Source organism: Artemia sp. Qi Xiang Cuo, chromosome 13 (assembly GCF_049724085.1).
Source record: "Artemia sp. Qi Xiang Cuo chromosome 13, ASM4972408v1, whole genome shotgun sequence".
Lineage (NCBI taxonomy): Eukaryota > Metazoa > Arthropoda > Branchiopoda > Anostraca > Artemiidae > Artemia > Artemia sp. Qi Xiang Cuo.
This window is the reverse complement of record NC_142806.1, coordinates 42,064,143-42,088,130: the sequence shown is the minus strand read 5'-3', so window position 1 is coordinate 42,088,130 and position 23,988 is coordinate 42,064,143. Positions and strand designations below refer to the sequence as shown.

Sequence of the window (23,988 nt, the reverse complement as noted above, 5' to 3'; positions counted from 1 at the left end):
TTAATTCGCTCTCCAAGTCATAGGACAAACAGGGTGGGCTATAATTAACAAATTAGGTATAAAAATCATCGCCCTTCATGAAAATAATTTACTCCATTCAATTTATATAATGAGATAGTGTCGCTTACATTTTGTAAAGAAATGCATACTATCTTGTGAGAATCCATAATCAATTGACTGATCTGGTCTCAGGATAGCATTTACAGCACCACGTCATAGTTTTCTGATTAGCTATTGACTTACTGAATCTTGCCAAAACTCTAATTTGTATAATCAAACAGTTCGTGGTAACGAACTGTAAGAAAGGAGCGACCCAGCTCAATAGTAACCGAAACTCTGAAAAAACGGAAGGTTGATATATCAAAAGAATCGGCTTATTCTGCTGATTTTAAATATATCAGTTTCAATAAGCTTAGTTTTGCTTATTAAAGGCTACGAGCCTGAGAAATTGTGCCTGATTTTCGAAAAAGGGGGAAACCCCTTAAAAGTCATAGAATATTAACGAAAATTACACCGTCAGATTCAGCGTATCAGAAAACCCTATTGTAGAGGTTTCAAGCTCATATCTACAAAAATACGGAATTTTGTATTTTTTGCCAGAGGCAAAAAGATCACGGATGCGTGTTTATTTTTTTTTTTTTTTTTTTTTTTTTTTTTCAGGGGTGATCGTGTCGACCCAGCAAGGGCGGATCCAGGATTTTTTAGGGGGGGGGGCAAAATAGTTAGTTCCGATAAACTTGTGTTAGGAGCAAGTTAAATTAACGCAAACTTGCGTTAATTAAGTAAATTGCACTATTTTAGACTACGTTAGGAGGGCGCGCGCCGCCTCGCCCCTCCTCTGGATCCGCCACTGCAACCCAGTGGATACCGCCACTGCAACCTAGAATATCGTGAGACGGCTCATTTTAACGGAAATAAAAAGTTCTAGTACCCTTTGTAAGTGACCGGAAAGACTGGAAGGCAACTAGGCCCCCTTCCCCCCTCATCTTTTCCCCAAAATCGTCTGATCAAAATTTTGAGATAGCCATTTCGTTCATTATCATTTAAAGGCCCAATAACTATGCTTTTGTGTATGAAATTACCCTCCCCCCTCCACAGTCCCAGGGGAAAGGTCTTTAAGTTATAAAAATTTGCCCGTTGTTTGCGCATGGTATTTGTTATTGGAAGTATGTATACATTTTCGAGTAGGGGACGACTTTTCTGCTGGGGGTTTATCCACGGTGGAATTTTCGATGGGGAGGGAAGTTTTCAGGTGGTGAACTTGTCAAGGGAAATTATACACTGAAGAAATTTGCCAGAATTCCTATACAAAATTCTTCTTATATGTCTTGCTTTCTTTCTTCCGTCTCAATTTTACGCGTTTAGTTGTTAAGGGTAATTGTCTGGGGTAAATTTTCACCGGGATTTGATTGTCTAGAGGATATTTCTGTGGGCAGGGGGATTTCTCCGTGGAGGTGGGGCCAGATTTCCTGTATTATTTAAAAAATTATCAGACATTATATATATTTTTTTCAATTGAAAGTAAGGAGCAACATTAAAACTTAGAACAAACAGAAATTATTATGTACATTAAGGGGATTAGCCTATCCCCTCCCCAACACCTCGCTGTGTACGCTAAAGTTTGAAATTTGTCGCAATTCTTTAAGAACGACTCCTGAAATACAATGTTTGTTTAATTAGAACAATAAAAAGCTTTTTTAAAAATACTAAAAAACTTTACCAGATGAAAACAAAAGTTTGAAAAGCAAATTTGGAGAGTTATGTTTTTACAATCAGGAAACGTTACAACAGAACCTTTTAAGAAGTCTATCATTAGGACTGCAAATTATTTTTAATTTCAATATCATTTATCTTTTGGGACAAATTAGAAAGGAACCACATTCGCAAAAGTAATACTTTTATTTACAAGCGTTCGTAATTATGTAACAGACATAAACATTAATATACAAAAACTGCAACTTGATGGAAGTCGTCGCAACAGATTGGCTAAGGAAAAGGCTTTGTTAGAGAACAAGGGTCCTTTACGGTCCGGTTAGAGGACAACAGGAAACAAATTTTCCTGTGAGAGGCTTGTCTGCAAAGTTTCATCACTAGTAGTGGGCGCGGGGGGATGTCAAGACTTGAAAAAAACTACCAAATATTTGTCATATTTAATCGAAATCATTTCTTTTTTTTCTAAAGGGCATTCACGCGCAACAATTCATGAGAAATTCGATTTTCGCTGTCAGTTCTCTAAGAATGTGGTGTAAAATTAATTCTAATAATAATATAATAATTCTAAAATAATTCTAATATAATTCTAATATAATAAGAATGAGGTACAAAACTTAGTGTACAATAGAGCCCATATGAATATGCAGACGCTTCCTAAGCGCCAAAGCTGTTGCAGTCATTTCAGCCAGAAAGTAAAATTTGGCTGTTGCCTATTATGAAGAGAATATAATGCCGGTTCTTCGCCTAAAACCATAGAGGCTGTTTGATTTCGTATAAAATAGTGCCATTCCCTAAGTATCATCATATGTTACGATTGTAATTGGCAAATAAAGAAAAAAAGTAATATCCTCGTCTTAGCACCGTGTTGTAGTGACAAAATTTAGCCTTCAGCCCTGCATACCTCCAATAAATTTCTAACATCTTTTATGCTTGTGTCAGCTTTAATTTTCTACACATAATGAATAAGAAAAATAAATAAATAATAACTGATTTGTAAGTCTTTTGAAAATTGTCACATTGAAATCTTGACAATAGATGACAACCATGTTTGACTAGCCACCTAATTACTGTTGGATTATATACATTTGCTGCCTTTACCAAGGAGCTACGCACTAAATTCTTTCATTTACATCCAAGTTCTCTGGAGTTTGAACCAAGCCAGGGGTAAATCTAGATTTAGGCTTGGAGGCCCATGTACCAGTCGGACGCGCGAGGAATAGGACTGGCGGTTAGAAGGTATAAAGTTGAATACACCTTTGACAGACAATGTTCACCCCCTTGCTCTCTGCTCTTCTTCAATATGATTTGTGAGTAATTAATGTCAAAAGAGATTTAAAAAGAACACTTACTCTTGTACTTCTGTGATTCAGTTATGCGATGCATGGCTGGATCTTGTCCAACAATTTTTTATACTTATTTTTTTTCTTGTATGATTTTTATTGTTTATTGCTGGTTATGAATATGGAATAGGTTTCTTATTGTTACAAACGTTCTTCCTTCTTTATGATTGATGCCAATTCAGGCAAAAAAAAAAAAAATGAAAGAATTACGATTTCTACTAATTTATTATATAATCTTGGGAAAACACAAATCAAAATTTGGTTCGAGGACTAAAAACCGATTGGGACAACTACAAATTTGGAAACACTTGTCTATCTAAATAAATCTAGTGAAAAATATACTAAGACGTCGTCTGGGGAAGACTCAGTGGGACCATGTTCCCCAAGGACTCAAAATGGATAGGGCACCAGCCGAAAGGAGCCCATCTCCTGAAAATAGGGTAAAAACAAAATATAATTCAGTACTTGTCTGTTAAACGGAACGCACTCAATAATTATGCTGTGAAAGATGTAACAGAAACCAGTTTCCCTTCCTTGATTGGTTATGATTTGCTTATTTTGAGTGAAAAAAACTACGTTGTATGTATATTTTTATTAAATATTTAATATATAGGGTGGTTAGGGGTTATTTTAGGTTATGTTGGGTTAGATATTTAGTATAATGCGTTCTGCAAGGCCTGCTTTCCACAATTCTTTGTCGTAGTCTCCATAAATTTTTTTCTAAAGTATTATATTATCATCATATTGCGGTATATTTCATTAGGATTAATATAACTTCACTTGTTGAGTGCGTTCCGCTTAACAGACAAGTTCCAATAATACTATCCCCCCTCTAAAAGAGTAAAATGGAACTGGTGCTTCCGATACGGCTTCTTGTACGTTTGCTACAAAATAGTCTAACGCAAGCAGGGATGTCAGTTAACGGAAATGTTGGGGGTGGGGGGGTATATAAAATGCATTTTTCAAAATCTAGAGGGGAGGATTTTGTTTTCGATTTTTAAAAATGAATAAAACCAAAAGAAAGTATATTTTTCAATGAAACGCCACTATGGGGCAAAAAGTATAAGGTGCAATTTCCTCCTGTGCCTCCTCCCCCTCCCCCAAAAACACACATAAAAATAAAACATGTTTTTAAAATATTGAGTAGCTACAGAAGTCAAGAATAGCACTTTACTTCTCTGTCGTGTGAAGCACAAAAACGCCTCCTAGTTTGGCTACTTTTTTTTCGTTTGTCGTAAAATTTTTCAAAAAATCAGTGGCGCTTATACATCAGATGGAAAGCCATAAACTCACTCAGATATGACCTAGATTTGTTTAAAAAATTAAGCAAGATTTTAATTAATATGGCGATGGCATTAATATAATGTTCATTGCCATGGGCGCCCATAAGGGGGTTGGGGGAGCGATGCCATCCCCCTCCCTTGGCTGAATGATGCTGCCTTATATTTTAATATTTTTGTTTTGAGATTTCTATTATACAGCATTGGAAGTCCCAATTAGACCGGGTAAGCCACCTCCCTAAAGATCAGCTTATGGGGAACCCATGTTCATTGCCATATAGTTGTTTTTGAAATTTCAGCACGCTAATAATGTCTTGGACATTCAATATTTTGAACTTAGTTTATTTTACGGTCATGTATTGTGTATCTAGACTCTGTTTAATAAGCTTTTTATTTTGTTTAACCTTTCTTATTCAGATTGTCATCTGCTAAATGTGCGCCCACCTCTATATCTGAACATCTTTATGAACTCCCACAAATGCCTACTCCACATTCCTGCTCTAGTCACCAAGCTGGTCAGAGTTCATTTTTGACAAGTTCTACAAATTCAGGCAATAAGCCAAAGTCGTCCTTGTCAGATGGAAGTCTCAGCAGTACAAACAATATCTCCAGTAAGTTACATTTCAAATGAAGACTTTACCAACCAGAAAACTGTCTTTTTTTTGGCAGTGGCTATGATCCTGTTATTATCTTTCTGAATTTATCCGCCTATGCTTTTCCCAGGGGCAGAGTTAAAGCAAAGATTAAATCATCCAAATTTTAATTTTGTGTCACAATTTTCACCTTTTTCTTGTAAAAAAACAACAAAAACCTGTTTTTTTTACCGACATGCATTTCCTCAAGCCGACTACTTGCAAGTCATAGCAGTGCCAACCTTCCTCAAATACCCTGACTACCTCCAAAGAAATCCCGAAAAGCTAAAGTTGTTTTTATAGTATAATCCTTGCTTGACTTGGGGTTTCCAGCCGCTTGCAGGTTATAAGTTTGATGTGTTTTTAATGAATGCCGTCTTCCACTGATGGGCCATGTTCAAACAGCCGAAGACTCTTTTTCATAGAATTGAAGAATGGAATCGAATTGTATATCTCTTGCCCAAAATATACCTTAAGCTTTGACTGCCTATTTTTCTTCTTCGAGTAGTGTTCATCCAACCTTGATTTAAACCATATTGTTTTATTTCATAGTTAATTATAGTTGGTATATAATTATGTATTTAGAGGCAGTGTAAATTAAAATTGTTTGTGCTGAATTGAAAGATGCAACCCAAGGTTTTCAATTCTTACGTGTTGTACGGGTCCAACACGTGCGAACTGGGGATACCAGCCAATTTTGATGACGTTTGCTGAAATTAGCTAAAAGTATTTCTTCTGGGAGCAACTTTTCCTTGAGGAGGAGTTTATCTCAGAAGCGAGTTTCCCTTGTACCAGTTTTCTCGTCTAAAACATAAATACAATCTGAATGAACAGAAGAAGTTTCCCAATTATTTTTGTTAGAATAAGCTAATATAAACTCTGATTATAGCACCATGTTATAACCACAAGCTGTAATTCTGATTATTTGGTGAAACTAGTCATATGGAAATGAACAAAAAAATGACTTTAAGACGCACAGGCTCGGTAATTTTATCTTGCATCGGCTAAACGTACTGTTTTTTTTCTATTTTTAAAGTAATATCAACGAATCCCTATTCGAAATCTGAAACACCACAGAAAAACATCAAAGGGGTACTACGGGAAAACTATGGGCGCTAGGAAAAATCAGATTAAGTTTATAAATTTGCACTTTCCTTATCCTTTTATTGTGCCTTATTCTGGCGAAAGAAGGTATGAGAGTCTATTTCTCTCCTTAGTAATTCCCTCGCCTGGAAATAAGGCTAATTTTCTATCAGGTTTGCTATTGCCAAGTTATGAAAAACGCTCTGTTATAATTCTCGCCTTCTTCTGCAGGGAAAATAGTAATAAATTTATAAATCGTGGAGGTTTACATGGCTTATTCTAACAAAGACCTTTGTCTCCGAGGCTCCGTGAGAAGCAAAAGTTTCTGTTTTGATTCCCTATATGATAGCTACCATTGCCTTCACCCATGGTCTAAGGATTGGCACTCTTTCAGTTTTACTGGCCTTATTTCTGTGTCTTTTTTTACAGTCTAGAAACAAAAAAACGGGCTGTCTCTTAAAAAAAAGTAAAAGATCATTTTTAAAAATGTTACTCGCTAATAACTTAGAAAATTAGACAACAATTAAAAATCCAAAATCTCGTTCTTAAAATCAAGTCTACTATTGGATTGTTATTTAAATCTTTTAAAAACTTACTAAAAAACTTTAGAAAACGCGTCAAGAATTTTTTATATTCATTTTTGTTACGCTTTTACAAATTTTTTTAGCGGGGAGGGGCTTCAAACTTGGTAACCCACCCGATGCAGTTTCTCCCGAATTCTGCAAATTGGACCATACTTTCGCACTCGGTTAATATCTAGAACCAAAGATATTGGATTTTTGTGGGGGAGAGGGCAGGTGGAATTTGTCCCCTAGAATTATTTGCCCCCTCACACTCGTAGATTTTGAAAAAATATCCTTATTTGTTTTTTTTTCATTGAAAAATACCCTTTTTTGGTATTTCCACTGAAAAAATAAAAATAAATTGCCCCCCCCCCCAGAGTATGAAAGATATATTTAACCCGCTCACATTTCTATGAACCAACGCTGTTAGGGTAGGGCAGAAAGGAGTCTCAAGATAAAGAACCTTCTGTAAGGAGCCTCATCACTCTGATAGATATGTGCATAATAATGCTTAGTTGTGTTAGTTTAGGTATATCTGTTACTAGCCTAGTTCTTCTTTCTCGAATCCAGTATGCAATGGTATGGAGCCGGTGTAATTTCCTCTTCTTTTGTTTAGTAGAAAAGTTTCATATCATAAAATACACGGATGATTTTCCATGATAATTATTCTTCTAACCAAATTAATCAAATATTGTATATAGTAGACGAGTTATGATTTGTGTTATTGCAGAAATTAATAATACGAAAAAGTTTTATTCTCTTAGGCATAAAAACGGGAGTTTTTCCTCACAAAAAAATCTAAAGATTAAAGTTTTTAATAGTAGCCTAATAATAGTTGTAAAACTTTGAGCAATATATTGCAACTTACGGAATACTTAAAATGAGAAAAACTAGAAGCAACTTTTCGCCATAGGTTAAAATTAGTTTTTTTTTCGGCAGATTCGCTTTATTGCTGGAAATAGAAAACAGTTTATCTTTGTAACTTCTGTAGGGAACAGTGAAAATCTTGGGACTGATCTTTTTTGTAAGTTTATCGCAGTAGCGATATAATTTCCTGCTGCAGTCTCTGGAAAATGTTTTGTACAGAGCTATTCTGTGAGTGCTATCTTCTTTAGATTTTTATGATAGTTATATTATAAAACGTAAAAGACCAGAGCTTCCTATTAAATGTTCAAGAATGCAAGATTTATCTCAGTAGTTTTACTTTTTTTTGGTGTCAAAAAAGGGACCAGAGTAATATCCAGTTGTAGGCTAGATAGGTATAACAAAGCTATCATTATGCAATTCTCAGCTGCGATTAAGTTTACAAATTGTAGCATTAATTAAAAAAATTGTAGTATTAAAAAAATAATGCATTTTTTGTTTCGCCTTCCCCCTCCCCGCGCCGTAACAACATAATTGGGCCTAATGTACATGAAATATTAAGAATATCTATTATCTAAATGCCACCTCAACAGAAGCTGTACCCGCAGACAAGTATGTCCCTTCCCAGGGCCGTCATTTTTTCTTGGGGGGGGGCAAAGTGGGTCAGCTGCCCCCAATAATTTCGAGAAGAATATTATTTAGCCCATGCCCCTTGACTATCTGAATATGGATCCCTCTTCTCCCCCCCCCCCCAAAAAAAAATACTGAAGCTACAACCCTGCCCCTTCCCCTGACTATGCCGCTATTCAATTGTAGCATTAACAAAGCGGCCACAGTAATATCCAATTGTGAATAGGTACAACAAAGTTATCATTATTCAATTCCCCGCTACAATTGAATTCACCAATTGTAGCATTAATTGTAATGCCATATAAAGCCAAACAACGAGAGAGAATGTAATTTTGTGTGTTCCATGAATGAAAATGAGTATTGTTGAGCTAAATCCCAGGCTCAGTTTTCTACCGGAAATTTTGAATACTATCTCCAAAAAAAATGGCTCAAAAGCTGTAATGGCTAAAGTTTATTTTTAGTAAGTTAGGTTTACAGTTAGGGGCCATACTTTTACTTTATTCTTATTGTTATTTATCCTTGTTTGTTTTTCCTTAACAGCTCTCTTGTTTTTGTTTTCTTGATGCCTCGATTTTTGTTCTCTCTTGTGTTAACTCATACTTCTTACAAGCTATGATTTATGGGGCAATACCTTACGTTTCAAATAATTGTTTGTACGTTTTTAGCGTAAATACAGATTTAGATTTAGGTTTTTGACATAAATTATTCTTACTTTTTATCCCCTAGCTGGTTCTACAAGTCCTTACGACACAGACACCGGAATTTCGGGCATCAAAGATGTTCAAAGTGTTTGTGCATGGGGCAGTGTGACCTCTGCAGGTGCTCGTATTGAGTTACCTGATTATGGGATAGCCCTAACTATACCAGAAGGTGCTTTATCAAACAACAGAACGGAGGACATGTACTTAGCTTTGTTAGCAGATGATCGAGATAGACCAAGATTAGATAGTGAGTATATTCTTTGAACCTCAAACTGCTGTACCTTCTTTTGATATCCGTTGTTCTTATTAGTCCTTGTTTTAAGTCGTTGCATATCTGAACCATTCAGAGGACAATTTGACCAAGTCCCCGAACAGTAAGAAGGTAAAGGTCTAGATTAGGGGCTATTGAGAAGGAAACATGTTCAGAAAACAATTCTCACTTTAGAATATGCAGAATCATTATAGTTAAGACGTTTTGACTGCAGCTGCACTTTACTTTACCCCCTTCTCCCCTTATGTACAAATACACAACCCACATTATAATCATGTATTCCGCCATCCGTCACTCGTTTTTCTGGTTCTTGTTTCGTCACAGTTGATTCAATTTACCGGTACACGGGTTGAAACAAGAAAGATTCATTGGCAGAATGCATGGGAAATATGTAATCTGGGATGTATATTTGCACATTAGGAGGGTCTGTGGGCAAAGTACAGTGGAGCTGCATTCAAAATGTGTTAGCTACAATTATTCTGTATACGTATTATGAAGTAAGAATTGTTTTCTTAGCATATTCCGTTCTCAGTAGCCCTTTTCAATCGAGACCTTTATCAGTAAGAAATAAAGGAAATTCAACAAGGAGATCCATACCTGGTTTTGATTTCTCGTTTCCTGTGAATTACCTGGTAAAAAATGTTCCAGAAGCTATAGTTAATTGCTTATGGCTATGTTATGGGGAACAGTCTCGAGTGTATTTTAGAATCGCCTTAGTTAAATTGACTGTTAAACACATTATTTAGCACTGAGTGAGTGTAAAGGGTTTGTCATTTAATTAGTCTTAATTGTTAGTTTTAGAAAATATTCTTGTGACTATACAAAGCAAAGAGCCAATGGAATTCTTTAATCCTAAAACATCAATACAACGTTAAAAAACGGGCTTTGTCAGAGGAGCCATTGACGTTCTATATTTACTCAAACTTTTTTTCTTTTTTTGTTCCTTGTCCGTCTTCTTGGTGCAAAATTTGGTCACTGTCGCTGTGTAATCTCGAGTTTTCTAAAATATAGAATAACTTATTCATATTCTTGATAAGATCTATTAGCCACAGTGAAGATTTGGTTTTCCCCTAGAAGGACCTCAATTGTTCCTAGGGTCACTCGCTAACGTCGGGAGCCTTCAGCAGAATCTGTGAATAATTATATTGTTTCCTCTGACTTCTAATGCTAACTTTTAAAGCATCCTTTCCATAATTTGTAACCTTCCGAATTAAAATGTGTTGAAGTTAAGTCCACGGGAAGGACTCATTCCTCTGAAATGTAAAAGGAAGTTTTTCTCTACAACATGGCACGTTTTTTGCTTTTATATAAGTAGCGTTTTTTGGGAAGAAGGTATTTCTCTTGACAGAGTGTTAAACAAAGCAACTAACAGAGTCCCTCCTCTTCACCAAAATATATTTCTATTTTAGGCTACTATGTTTTTTTAATTAATTACACATAAAGGAATTTGAATGCAGCTTTGAGGAAAAGTGATTCGACAGGTGAATCTTAAACAATAAAGAAGGATGGTTTGTTGTCTTATCTTCATATAGATGTCATTAAATTTTAAATATAGATCTAACTAGATAAATTTCAAATGATTTCAATGCAAACTGCTACATCTAAAAAAAATGAGGGTACTTGTTTAGAATCCGGACAACACACGAGAAAGACCGCATCGAAATCTCAAAGATGCTATATGAAAAACAGGTTTCATTGCTTAGTGAGGTATTACTTTCTCCTTGACAAAGATTTAAACTTTAGTTTTTGGGGGTTAAAGAGGCAAATAAAGATACCTAGGTTAGGCTATGTATTTAATATATGCTATGCTTTACCCCCACCCCCTAATGTAAAAATATATAGCCCAAATTTGTTTCTGAATTATTATATTTTATCATACTTTGTTTTATTTCATTAGCATTAACCAAATTTCACTTCTCGCGTGTTGCCCGGATTCTAAACAATTACCAAAATGAGCAGTAACATACCTGACTATTGATCCATGACACCCTCTCCCCCTCCTTGAATTATACTTTTTTTAATTTTTCTGTAAATTGACGATTTTCTTCCAGGGAAACAAACGTTACTAAGTCCGCTAATTTCATGCGGCCCAGGTGGCATGAAACTGAAGAAGCCTGTTGTAATAACGTTTCAACATAGTGCAATTATAGATAATAGCGGTAGCTGGTCCCTTACATTGCTAAGCAGTCCTAGAGGACCGAATGAAAGTCCTGTTTGGGAGGTAAGCATCATCAGTTTACAATAATCTATTGATAATTATTAAGGTGAGCACCATCAGTTTACAATAATCTATTGGTAATTATTGAGGTAAGTACCATCAGTTTACAATAACCTATTGGTAATTATTAAGGTAAGTACCACCAGTTTACAATGACCTATTGGTAATTATTAAGGTAAGCACCATCAGTTTACAATAATCTATTGATAATTATTAAGGTGAGCACCATCAGTTTACAATAATCTATTGGTAATTATTAAGGTAAGCACCATCAGTTTACAATAATCTGCTGGTAATTATTAAGGTAAGCACCATCAGTTTACAATAATCTATTGGTAATTATTAAGGTAAGTACCACCAGTTTACAATAACCTATTGGTAATTATTAAGGTAAGCACCATCAGTTTACAATAATCTATTGGTATTATCAAGTCTTGGCTCAGTTTAGGCTTCCACCAAAAGTTGCGAATGAAGACTTAGTTTAAAGTGGTCAATAATATCGTCACTAATATCCGGCATTAATATGGTCGGGATGATCGAGACACTGATCGCAGTAAGTTGTCAATACTTTAGTTTATGTTTTAGTCAAGGCCGTATTCAGGAGGGGTTTAGGGGGTTTGAACCCCTCCCTCCGTAAATTTTATCCAACTCGTAAATATGTAACAAAATGAATATAATCAAATTGGTTTCACTCCTGCTCTGGCAATCTGTCCTTTTGTTTTTAGATTAAAAGATCTGCTAACCATTGCATATATATATATATATATATATATATATATATATATATATATATATATATATATATATATATATATATATATATATATATATATATATATATATATACATATATATTTTAGTTTGCACAAGGGTTAGATTACGAATATATCATTTTCGTTTGTTGACGGGTTCTTATCAGTGGGTTTAACATTATGTACATGCATGTGTTGCAAGCTTCTAAGTTTTAGTATATTGAACTATTGATATTATATCATACTTCAAAACTAATTTGCATCTTGTTCTCTTCAAACCCAAAAAGTTGATGTTAGTTAGATCATTCTTTCTTATCTGTCATAGATAACTGATTTCCGATTTTTTTTTTTTTTTTATTAAGGTTTTATCATTAGCTTCCCCTTATCTTTACACCAAACGAATAACGTTGCAAAAATGTGAAGAACACAAAGAAACTGCTTTTAGCATGTTCCTATTGTCTCGCAATTCTCTGGAACAATGTTCTTACAATCATTGATAGTTTCCTGCAAGACATTTTAGATTGCAATAAAACAAGGGAGGGCCTAGTTAAACCCCTTATCGCTGCTCTTTTTTGAGGGAATTGCCCTATAAATTACATTTCAAACTTAAATTTCTCGTGCCGTTATTTCTAACTTATCTGAAAGTGTTCATAAAATAAGAACGTCAGTGAAGTCAATGATTTATGATTTAACTCCAACCTGTCGCATCTCATTATCCCTCCTCTATCTTTCCAGAAAGTCGTAAGCCTGGGCGAAGAGACAGTTAATACTCCCGTTTATGTTCACTTGGATTCCCAAGAATGTCATATTGTGTCTGACAGTTTAAACTATTTTGCCCTTATTGGAGAAAGTCTTCCTAGTTGTCGAGCGATCAAACAACTTCGACTGGCGACTTTTCTCTCCCAGATTCATCCTATGGAGTACCAAATAAAAGTTTACGTCTTAGAAGATGTTGTCTCTGTCTTACAGGTAAGCATTTAAGTATATCAGCATGGATACGGGAGGTATATCAACTGAATTTGGACCTACCCTAAAAAAAAAACAGAGGAAAAAAAAATTATTTGCTTTTTTGCCAAAGTATAACTACTAAAGCCGCTCCTTTGCCATGGGGTATTAGGTATACACGACATAGAATCCCAATGCCTACCTCTTGTTTTTATAATCCCCTATCCACCTGCATGTCCTTGCCTCGCTCACCACGGTGTCTGTCGAGCACCCTGTCTTCTTAACAACCTTACCTGAATATACCACTGAAGAAGCGCACTAGAAAACTACTTTTTCACAAACTTTTCTGAAATATGATTACAAAACGCTGTTACACCTGATGTTTCTGAAGTGTTAGACTTACGTGGTTGTAAGATAAGGATATCCAGTGGCGGATACAGGGGGTGGGGTTCCCTCATTCCTTGCTTCTTTTTTTTACTCTTATTTTAGAATAAATTTGTCAATTTGGTCAATTATTGGCACCTTTGTCACATTGAGCCCTCCCCAAGATTTTACTCATTGGAGCCCTTGTCACATTGGGCCTCTCCCAAGATTTTGCTCTTGATTCACCCCTGAGGATATCAAACTATTTCATGCGTACTTTAATGAATCTTTATGTATAAAGCATACGCAGTTCAGTATGAAAATAAGGTTTAACAAAAATTGAATTTCAAAGTTGGGTCTGCTATTAATTATGCTGTTTTATGTTTGAAGATAGTTTGAATTGAAAGATTATTGCTTCGACCAGGCCTGTGTTTTTTTGTGGCATTCTTGGGCTTCAAGTGTTGTTTAATATCGTTTCTATGGGTGGGTGGTGAAAACAGAAAAAAAGGCATTCTCTGCTCGACATGGCCATGCTCTTACATGGTGCATAACCATGTGTTTTTGTTTAAAAAAGCTGCATTTAGTTTGTTGGAACGTAGCTTTTACAGAGGTTATTAGATTTTTCGAGAACAAAAAAACAAAATAAGTTGTGTTCATTGAATTTTTTCGTCCAAAAAGTATGTTCGTCTACAGGTTAACTATATTGTCCGTTAATCGCTCAATAATATAGCTGGCTATGGTAATAAACATGTAAGTAAGGAGCGATCTATTTCTAGGGAAACCGAAACCCAAGGTAGTTTCGTAAATGCTTCAAAGAACCTATGTTTCATGGTGATGACACACATGAAAATTTCGACAATTTTAAAGTTGCCCATGAAATTTGATAGCGTCAGAATCTTTTTATAATTTTAGAAGAAGGAAGACGCCCTTTGTTGATTAATGTTGAGCCCTAAAATACAGCATGTCGGAGAACACCGTGCCGGCAGTTTCATCCTCTACATCCCGAACTGCAAAAAAAAAAAAAAAAAAAAAAAAAAACAATCTCGATTTTTTCAACAGGAATGATCATATCGAATCCGTGATTTTAGAATAAGCAGAGAGGGATCATTCGAATGTAAATTTGGCGCTCTGGTTCCATTATTAAGAAGAATACCTCAAGAAAAAAAATATAAGTTGTTGTGTTATTGAAATTTTTCTCATTCTAGCTAGGCTATGCTCTTCTATAGGCTAACTATATTGTTCGCTCAAGAATACCAACATTCTTGGTAATAAATATTGAAGTAAGGAGCGATCAGTCTCAAGAGAAAGTGAAACCCCTGGTAGTTTGATAATAATACATACTTCAAAGAATCTAATTTTCATGGTGATTACAAATGTATAAATTTCATTAAGTTTAAAGTTATCATCGAAGTCATAGCGTTAGAAAATGTGCATAATTAAACAAGAAAAAAAAAAATCCACATTGATGAAAATTTCACCATAAAATACAACATGTTAGAGAACCCCACACCGGAAATTTCATGCCTCTATACCCAAAGTTGCAAAAAAAATTTCTTTTTCTCGGGAATTATTATTATGACTGCGTTTTTTTCACCAGGAACTGTCATATCGAATCAGAGACTTTTGAAATATCTGTAGAGGGATCATTCGGGTGGAACTTTAGTGTTCTAGTCTACTGGTTTAAAACTATCTAAAAGCATCTCAATTTCAAAGGCCTTAGTCCTACGCGGTTTCGTCGCTAAATATATATTGAAAAAACAAGCTGTTTCAAGCGATAGTAAAAAGTGCCACCAGAATTTAAAGCGAACTAATATCCTATGTAGCCTATATATATATATATATATATATATATATATATATATATATATATATATATATATATATATATATATATATATATAATTTCGAAGACCACACTGCCTTTCCATGACGATAAATAAAAGTTCAAATAGGGATACAATTCTTTTAATAGACAGTGATGATGATAACAGTGATAGAAATTCACAAAAATACCAGATATTTCGGTCACATATACAGTGACCGTCATCAGTAGTAAAACTCCTACTCCTACTACTGATGACGGTCACTGTATATGTGACCGAAATATCTGGTATTTTTGTGAATTTCTATCACTGTTATCATCATCACTGTCTATTAAAAGGATTTTATCCCTATTTGAACTTTTATTTATTTATATATATATATATATATATATATATATATATATATATATATATATATATATATATATATATATATATATATATATATAGCCCTCACCCCTCCGCTTTTCGTGCTAAAGTTGGACGTTTGCCTCAATGCTCCCGAATAAGTGCTCGAAAACAAGAGGGATGTGATATCAAGTTTAGTTTTCGTATCGCAATACTTTTGGAATTAAAAGGCATATTTATTTCCAAATTGGTAAAAAAAAAAAAAAATGCAGTTAACAATCGGCTATTTTTCCGCCACTGTAAAATAATTGCTGGAAATTGTTACTCAAATTGTACCGTAGAGTGGAGAACGAAGGGGGAAGGGGATAGTCTTTCTCATGTTCTTCATACCTGTTTTAAATTGTAATGGTGCTCGTTCCTGTCAGTCAAAACCGCTTGTTTTTTTTTCGTATTATTCTTTTAAATTTAGTTACTTTTTTTAATGTCATCAGCTTTTTTATTTTTTAAGATCATAATAAACATTATCTTTAATATATATTAACCATACCCTTAATAAAGCTGAAGCTTCATTTGATTTTGGTAGTCCCCCTTACAAATAGGATAACTAGTTACTATAATGAGCACAAAATCTCAATTTATGTTCGTTTAAAATTTTAATGTCGCAACTAATCTCATTAAAAAATAACTCTTTAAAATTTCGTTCTTAGGGGATATCCACCCACCCTCTCCCTTTTGTGCAGGGGTTTGGATGTAGCCTTTATGCTACGCTAAAGATATTCCTCAATAAGATGAGTTGTCTCCCCCATACTGCAGCCTTATTCTAAATGCATTTCTAAGAATAAAGGAAAGATATGGGGCTAACTCCCAATTCCATATCGAATCGGAGGTCGACCTTTCGCGGAATAGTGGGAAGCTCTGGCTTGAAAACACGAAGTTTTAGCACTTCCACTTCCCGCTCCCTAAACCCAAAGAAAGATCTCCTAGGTAATAGTTGGTGTGCAACCAGTAACTGTTTATTTTGTATGGATTTCATATCCATAGGAAGAATGCGTCACTTTGCGTCGTACAACAATGCGGCCTCATAAGCTGGGAGACAATTGAATTAGCTTTTGGATTGTTTATAAGGATTGGTTATATCGAAAATTGCACTAATCGATGGGGTAGCCCCTGGAGAAAAAAAGAACAATTCAGAACGTAATCGTGACTATCCTTAAACAGAAAATGTGAAATTTTTTACTTGTATAGTAGGGAGGGAGCCAGAAACCTCCGCTGAAGGACTAAAAAAATGGAATTGATAATAGAATTTTCCTCAAGGCATCCTTTTAGGGCTGTTTTTTCCTTTTTGTGAAATTATGAAATATAACTTTTGATTCATGATTTTAGATTTTACGATGTTTGGAATCAGCATGAAAACCAAACCCCCATGTATTTTTACTTTTTGGTAAATTATGGTTAAATTCATTTCTTAGAGTTTGACTACTATTGATACGGCTTGGTCTTTACTTACACTTTGTTACCACGATTTGTTTTATACAGTCCATACTAAATGAAAGATGATTTTAAGCCGTTTATACAATAGGCCTAATAATCACAGTGCATACCAGCTATTAGGAGAAGGGAACCAGTAGGTCTTTTTTGGGGGAGAAGGGGGTGTCTAATGCAACAAAAAGTGCAAATATCGACCTTTTTTTTTTTTTTTTTTTTTTTTACGACATATTACATAAATCTGAAGGTATAAAACCATGTCTAGCTACCTAAGACACTTAGCATTTCAGGAGCTTAAGCATTTCAAGGGCGATGATCGTTTTCGTAGCTTTGTTATACAAAATTCGAATTTCTATGTAACGAACGGAGAAGGGGGTATCTAAGGTGGCCGGTATAGCCCCTTGTGTCTGGGATACTCTGGATATGCTATTGAAATCTCAACATATACTAGATATTTATCGTACTCTCCATAAAATATAAGTTGAACTTAATCTTAAATAGCCTTGGGGGAGGGGAAAAGCACCTCCCTCATACATAGGGCAATATCAGTTCATATTAGGGTTTAATGTCACTTCACTTTCATTTGAAAAAAAAACGTAATTTTTATTTATTCCAAACTTCCGTAATCAAATTTTAAATTTATTGACGAATTTATTATAGTTATTTGATATAGTTGAATTAAAAAGGGTACTTCAACATGAATCCCAGTTTCTATGCAGAGTTGAGAAGGCCCATCCTAGGGGTCTAGAGGAATTGGGTTTTATTTTATTGGATCTTTTTTTTTCAAACAGTTCCTGGTAGCGAACTGTAAGTAAGGAGCGACCCGGCTCAATAGGAACCAAAACTCTAAAAAACGGAAGTTTGATACCAGTAGGTACATCAAAAGAATCATATTTTTATGCTGATTTCAAATATTTAAGTTTCATCAAGTTTAACCTTACCCATCAAAAGTTACTAGCCTGAAAAAAATTGCCTTATTTTCGAAAAAGGGGGAAAACTCCCCCTAAAAGTAATAGAATCTTAATGAAAGTCAAACCATCATATTCAGCGTATTAGAGAACCCTTATGTAGAGGTTTTAAGCACATACCTGAAAAAACGTGGGACTGTGTATTTTTTTTTGCCAGAAGAAAGATTACGGATGCGTGTTTATTTGTTTGTTTTTTTTCCAGGGGTGATCGTATCGATCCAGTGGTCATAAAATATCGCGAGAGGGCTCATTCGAACGGAAACCGAAAGTTCTAGTGCCCTTTTTTAAGTGACCAAAAAATTGGAGGGCAACTAGGCCCCCTCCCACCCTCATTTCTTCCCAAAGTCACCTGATCAAGATTTTGAGATAGCCATTTTGTTCAGCACAGTCGAAAACCTAATAAATATGTCTTTGAGAATTACTTTATCCCCCCAGTCCCCGGGGGAAGGGCTGCAAGTTATCAGATTTGCCCATTGTTTACATATAGCATTTGTTATTTGGAAACATGCTGATATTTTATAGAGGAATTTTTTCTGGTGTGGTGGGGTGTCAGAGAAGTGAGCTACGTCGGAAGATCTTTCCATGTAGTATTTTGTCATGGGGGAAGGGACATTTCTATGAGGGGGGCGTCGGATTTCCCAGCATTATTTAAAAAACGATCAGGAATTAAATAAAAAAACAAGTTTTTTCAACTGAAAGTAAGGAGCAACATTAAAACTTAAAACGAACAGAAATTATTCCTTGTATGAGGGGTTCTCCCCAAGGCTGTATCCAGGGGGGGGGGATTACCTGGTTTGACCCCCGCCCCCCGAAATTTTTGACCGAGTCGAAAATTAGTCTAAAAAATACCTGTAAAGACAAAACCTTACCAGAAAAAAGATACTATAAAAAAAATCGGTAAAAATTCGGGTAGCCCCCCCCCCCCGAACAAAAATCCTGGATACCTGCTTGGTTCTCCCCCTAGTCAATACCTCGCTCTTAAAGCTAAAGTTTGTTTAGTACTTCCGAAAGAGCAATTTATTCTAAATAAGCGGCCTTTGTGATTCAGCAGTTATTCTTAAAGAATGGAACAAAATTTGAACTTTAGCGTAAAGATCGAGGTCTTGAATAGGGGGAGAGCCCCTCATTTACGTAATAAAAATATACGAATATAGAAGTTCGTTACGTAAGTTATTTCGTAAGTTACGTCAGACCAAATTTCGAGAAAGCCATTTAGCCAAAAAAGTAAAATTAATATGCAAATTTCATTTTAATTATTCATGCACGGTGAGTTAAAATCTAAGCTACATTAATTCAAAAGCGTTCAGAAGTTTTTTAAACTGAAAGTAAGAAGCGACATTAAAACTTAAAACGAACAGAAATTATTCCGTGTATGAAAGGGGTTGTCCCCTCCTCACCGCCTTGCTCTTTATGATAAAGTTTTTATCGTTTTAAAAATTAGAGTTGTGAGAAAGAGTCAAACTTTAGCGTAAAGAGCAAGGCGTTGAGGAGGGGGCAGCCCCTTTCATATACGGAATAATTTCTGTTCGTTTTAATTTTTAATGTCGCCCCTTGCTTTCAGTTAAAAAAAAACTTGTTTGTTTTTATTTAGTTATTATAAGGATCCATTCAGAAAAAGACGAGCGTTAGTCATTGCTTGACATTCTGGTTCTTACGAACTTTTCTTGTAAGATATTATCGAGTTAATCATACGAATTTAGCACAGATTTAAAAAATACTATTTGATTGGGCTAGGAAACTGTCAGTTTTAATTTGTGATTTTTTTTATATATATAATCGCCTTGACATTCTCTTAAAAATTCGAAAGATTTGACCGATTTTCGTTTGAGGTTTACCATACAGTTTACCATATATACTCGCCTTGACATTCTCTTAAAAATTCGAAAGATTTGACCGATTTTCGTTTGAGGTTTACCATACAGTATTGGACTTTAAGTTCCAAAGAAACAACAACTAATATTAATTTAGTTTCAAAGAAATTTTGCCATTTGAAAATGAACTGGCAACAAATTTGAACTGTCAACCAATCATATTAGAAGCCAAGTTTGTTTCCAGAATAGGACGAAAACAGGTTCATAAAGCAAATTGGATTTAGAATCTGTATTTTCGTGTGTGTGTAAGTACAGCAGGATATCACACAGGAATCACTCTCTAAGGGAAGTGTTTATCTGAACTAGTTGCTATTTATAGAGGGTATCCCAAAAGTCCCTTTATAAAGAAAAGCCAAACTACTTCTCCATATATTTGCATAAAAAACAGCTCGTTTTTTATGCTTGTTTTTTTCCGGGATTCAAGATCCCAAATCAAGACATAATAATCGTACTGAAAATACAAAATACTTACACCTTTCTGAAATTCACGCTCTTGTTTCTGCTACGAGTCAAAGCCGAGCTTTTTCACGGCAGCTGTCGGCAGCCGTCTTGCGAAATAAGAAGACCATCACCAGTTTGTAATCGAAACATAAGGGAGCAAGAGGATTTGCCACGCTGAACACGAAAATTCGAAGCGAAAAATAATATATATCGCACGTTAATTATCGATGGATACACTTTGAATGTTCGATTAGTAGAAATTACTCACAAGTTCACGCTGTGCTTGGGTCAAAATATGACTCGATTCCTAGTCTATCATCGATATTAGACCATGTATAGCTAGTTTTCTCGAATGGGGCTCCCTAGACCTACAAAATGCTTACAGGCTCTTTGAGAAAGAGAGGTATAAGCTAATGTAATATTTATCACGTAGATTCAGATGAAAAACAATGAAATGGATATAGTTTATGGTGTGTAAGGACTTTTTGAGACAAGTAATATATTTTAATAGTTATAGATGGTTAAAAGGGTTGAAAAATATTGACTCCAGGCATAGTACTCTAGCTTAAACCTTGCTTGGCTCAACTTGAATTCAACTGAAGACTTCAACTCAACTCGAGGTCACCCCTATTATTACACTACTAAATAATTCGCTGGTCTCAGAATATGGTTTGGACTTCAAAACTAGAAAACCTTATAACGTATGACAAAAGTACAATATTTTTCAGGATTGATGGCAATTTTGTGTGAAAAAAAAATATTAACATCTCTTCTGCCCCAGAAAGAATACAAGTTACTACGAAATGCTCGTAAGTATTTCTAACCATGTGAAGGTCCAACTCTCATGGTTGTCCTTGTTTAGGTCCGATATTTAAGTTCATCGTTTGTAAAACTTATTCTAATAATACAATAAACCATACTCTCAACAACCCCCATTCTTGCTCCCAAAAATTTCTCCTTAAAATCCACTTCTGGAATTAATGGGTAAACAAAAAGAAAAGAAAGAAAGAAAGAAGATCTCATTAATACAAGCAGCGTACATTGGATAAGAGCAAGGACCAATATTATAATCCCTAATCGTCCCATCTCTATTTGAAGCAGGTATATCTTAGGTATATTACCGTTTTATAAAACTAGGAGCTATTTTTTCCCCTCAACTGTGCTATGAGGTTCGAACAGATTAGCCCTGTAGGATTATTAAGAACCTATCTTACAAAAAAAAAAAATTGAGTTTAAGTTGTAAGGATTGGTACAAAGCGATTTTCTCGATTACATAGCTCATACTAGCTGTCATTAATGTCAATTATAAATCTTTTTCACACACTTTGAAATCGTCCTTCCAGCAGCTTAATGTCCTAAACTTGTACATGTTCTGTCTTCCATGAAACCATGTAGCCTTTTTTTGTGTACAGTTAAAGACACAAAGACAGTAAGATAGCCCTGTGTTTTTTGCCTTAATGTCGTTGAATATGCAGCTGGATTCGTCATTCACATTAAGATTCATTTGTGTACATTTGCTTGAGAATACCCATGAAAAAATGATGACTTTAATTATATGTCATCGTTTTTCTTATATTCAATGTGACTTCTGATGGGGAAAAAAAAAATCAAATTCATGAACCTTTGCTCAATGACTTGTAAAATTAAGTTCTCGTTTGCTCGGTTTTGAGCGCTTTAATGACTCTCAACTAATCTGGAGAAGATAAATATTTTTATCTATTAGCTGTCAAGGATCAGAATACATTAAGTGCAAATACAAGCTTGAACAATTGAAGCTTGAATTTATTTGTGGTAAAGCAAAACACTGACGAATTTTTAAGGGCATCAGACCCTTCCCCCTTGGAATATCCTTTTTATCTTCCATTAAAGATTGGGCTTGTACCCATCCATGTTGTTATGCATCAATGGGTCGTCCATTTTAAGTCATATCCTCCTCCCAAAACACCATGATTCCAGAACCCTGTACCCAACTCCATTACGTTCCAAGCCTGCTCTGCAAGTTACAGACGCGCTACATGAATATCAGGGGAAGGCCCGATCGATCATAAATTCAGAAATCTAGTGCGCTTTCTAAAAAGCAAAATAGATCAGAGGTCATTCCATTGTGCATCCTTTGCGCCCCGTGAATTCACATGGTATCTGAGCCAAATTTGGGTTGGCCATTAGAAAGTCTTTCGGCCTCTCTATCCCCAGCGTCACGTATTGCAGACACGATCCGTCCGTTTTAACTCAGGATTAATCCAGGATCGTTTTTTTCAGAATGATCCAAAATAGTCTGTAATTTTATGTTAATACTAAGATTAAATTTAATCAATGCCGATCATGACTTTGGGGCCCCACTTGGTACCGAACCAAAATTGCCACGAAAAAAAAATTGAATCATATTCTAAGACATTTGTTTAGTAATTACAAGCTACATTTTCAAATCTGAGAAATTCTAGTTTTACCAAAAGCATCCAGAACATAAAATATAAATTACAAGCTACAAAATTGTTTTTCAATTACTCAGGTTACATTATGTAATTTGAGGCATTCTAACCTTACACAACACGTTTAACCCACAAAACATAATACTATAGAGGTACGAGCTGGAATGTTAAAGCTTGTGGAAATTAGAAAGCTGCAAAGATTTAAACTGTAAAATGTAAGGGCTAACTAAGAACTTGCGGGCCCCTACTCCCCCTCAAACTCGTACAAGTTAAGGTGTTTTACCATTATATACACATTGCACCATTCTCGACTTAGGGTTATTCCGGGATCCTTTTTCTTTAGTTGGCTAGACCGTCTATGTATATTACTTACTGGATGCAGCTATGCAGCTGCTATTCAGTAGCTTCCCTTTGTGTTCAAGGTTAAAGGCGTGTATAAAAGGGAAGGGTCTCTCGGATGATGGCAGGTTTGCTTTCGCACTTTGTATAACTCTGGTAAGGATATTCTGGAATATTGTCTGAGTCGGCCTGTTGGGGGTTAGAGATTGTTTGTTCGGAGATGGCGAATGGCTTCTTCCAGATGTTGTAAGAGTAGGCCTACTTCATCTCGGTCTGTTTGTTTTGTAGGGTGTTGTTTTGTCAAAATGTTTGTAATAAGGAAAGGACATTGATGTGTATGTTTTGTCTCATAACACGTTATCTGGATAATGAAATAAGTTTTGAAAATAAAGAAAACTTTTATTTATAAAATTTTTACTAGACCCTGCTCTAGATCAGTCATATAAGTAGATGATAAGTCGATTTGAAACCCTTTTTTGCGTGATTTCCACCCCTTCCCCCTACCTTGATGTAAATTCATATGAACAAGCCTGCTTTTTTCTGAAGATTTTGGAATAAAACACAAGTTACAAATCCGTCACATTCGCCAATGTTACTCAACATACCTTAGCACGGATCCTCACGTACTCTTAAAGAAAAATGATGACATGTTTTAATTAGTATGCAAATTGATGCTGTCTACTTTTCCCATTAGAGTTAGACACAAATCATTGTGTTAATATAATTACTATATTATAGGAGCTTCATTGAACTAGACGCTTATTTATTAAACCCTATTACTTGTGCAACTTGTGCTGAAGAAAGTATATGATAGACACGCAAAGTGCTAGATTTTAAATACATCCGATTACAATCTATATCACCGTCCATTACAACAGTATTAATGATCGTTTTAAATAATTTAGCACCGTATTGAATAGTCTTCCAAC

The 23,988-nt window shown here is 35.2% G+C and overlaps 1 protein-coding gene across 3 annotated transcripts in view; it reads left to right on the top strand.

Annotated features, from left to right (window-relative positions):
* The window catches only part of LOC148945302 (netrin receptor UNC5C-like), a 111,047-nt gene that overhangs the window by 70,875 nt on the left and 16,184 nt on the right, over nucleotides 1-23,988 (top strand). For all 3 annotated transcript variants that reach the window (XR_016142689.1, XM_089098689.1, XM_089098690.1), the window contains exons 10-13: nucleotides 4,751-4,944; nucleotides 8,832-9,053; nucleotides 11,129-11,298; nucleotides 12,783-13,016. Coding sequence is in view for 2 of the 3 variants with exons in the window: in XM_089098689.1 (XP_088954815.1) it covers nucleotides 4,751-4,944; nucleotides 8,832-9,053; nucleotides 11,129-11,298; nucleotides 12,783-13,016 (820 nt within the window). In the remaining variant the exon portion in view is untranslated. The remainder of the gene's footprint in view (nucleotides 1-4,750; nucleotides 4,945-8,831; nucleotides 9,054-11,128; nucleotides 11,299-12,782; nucleotides 13,017-23,988) is intronic.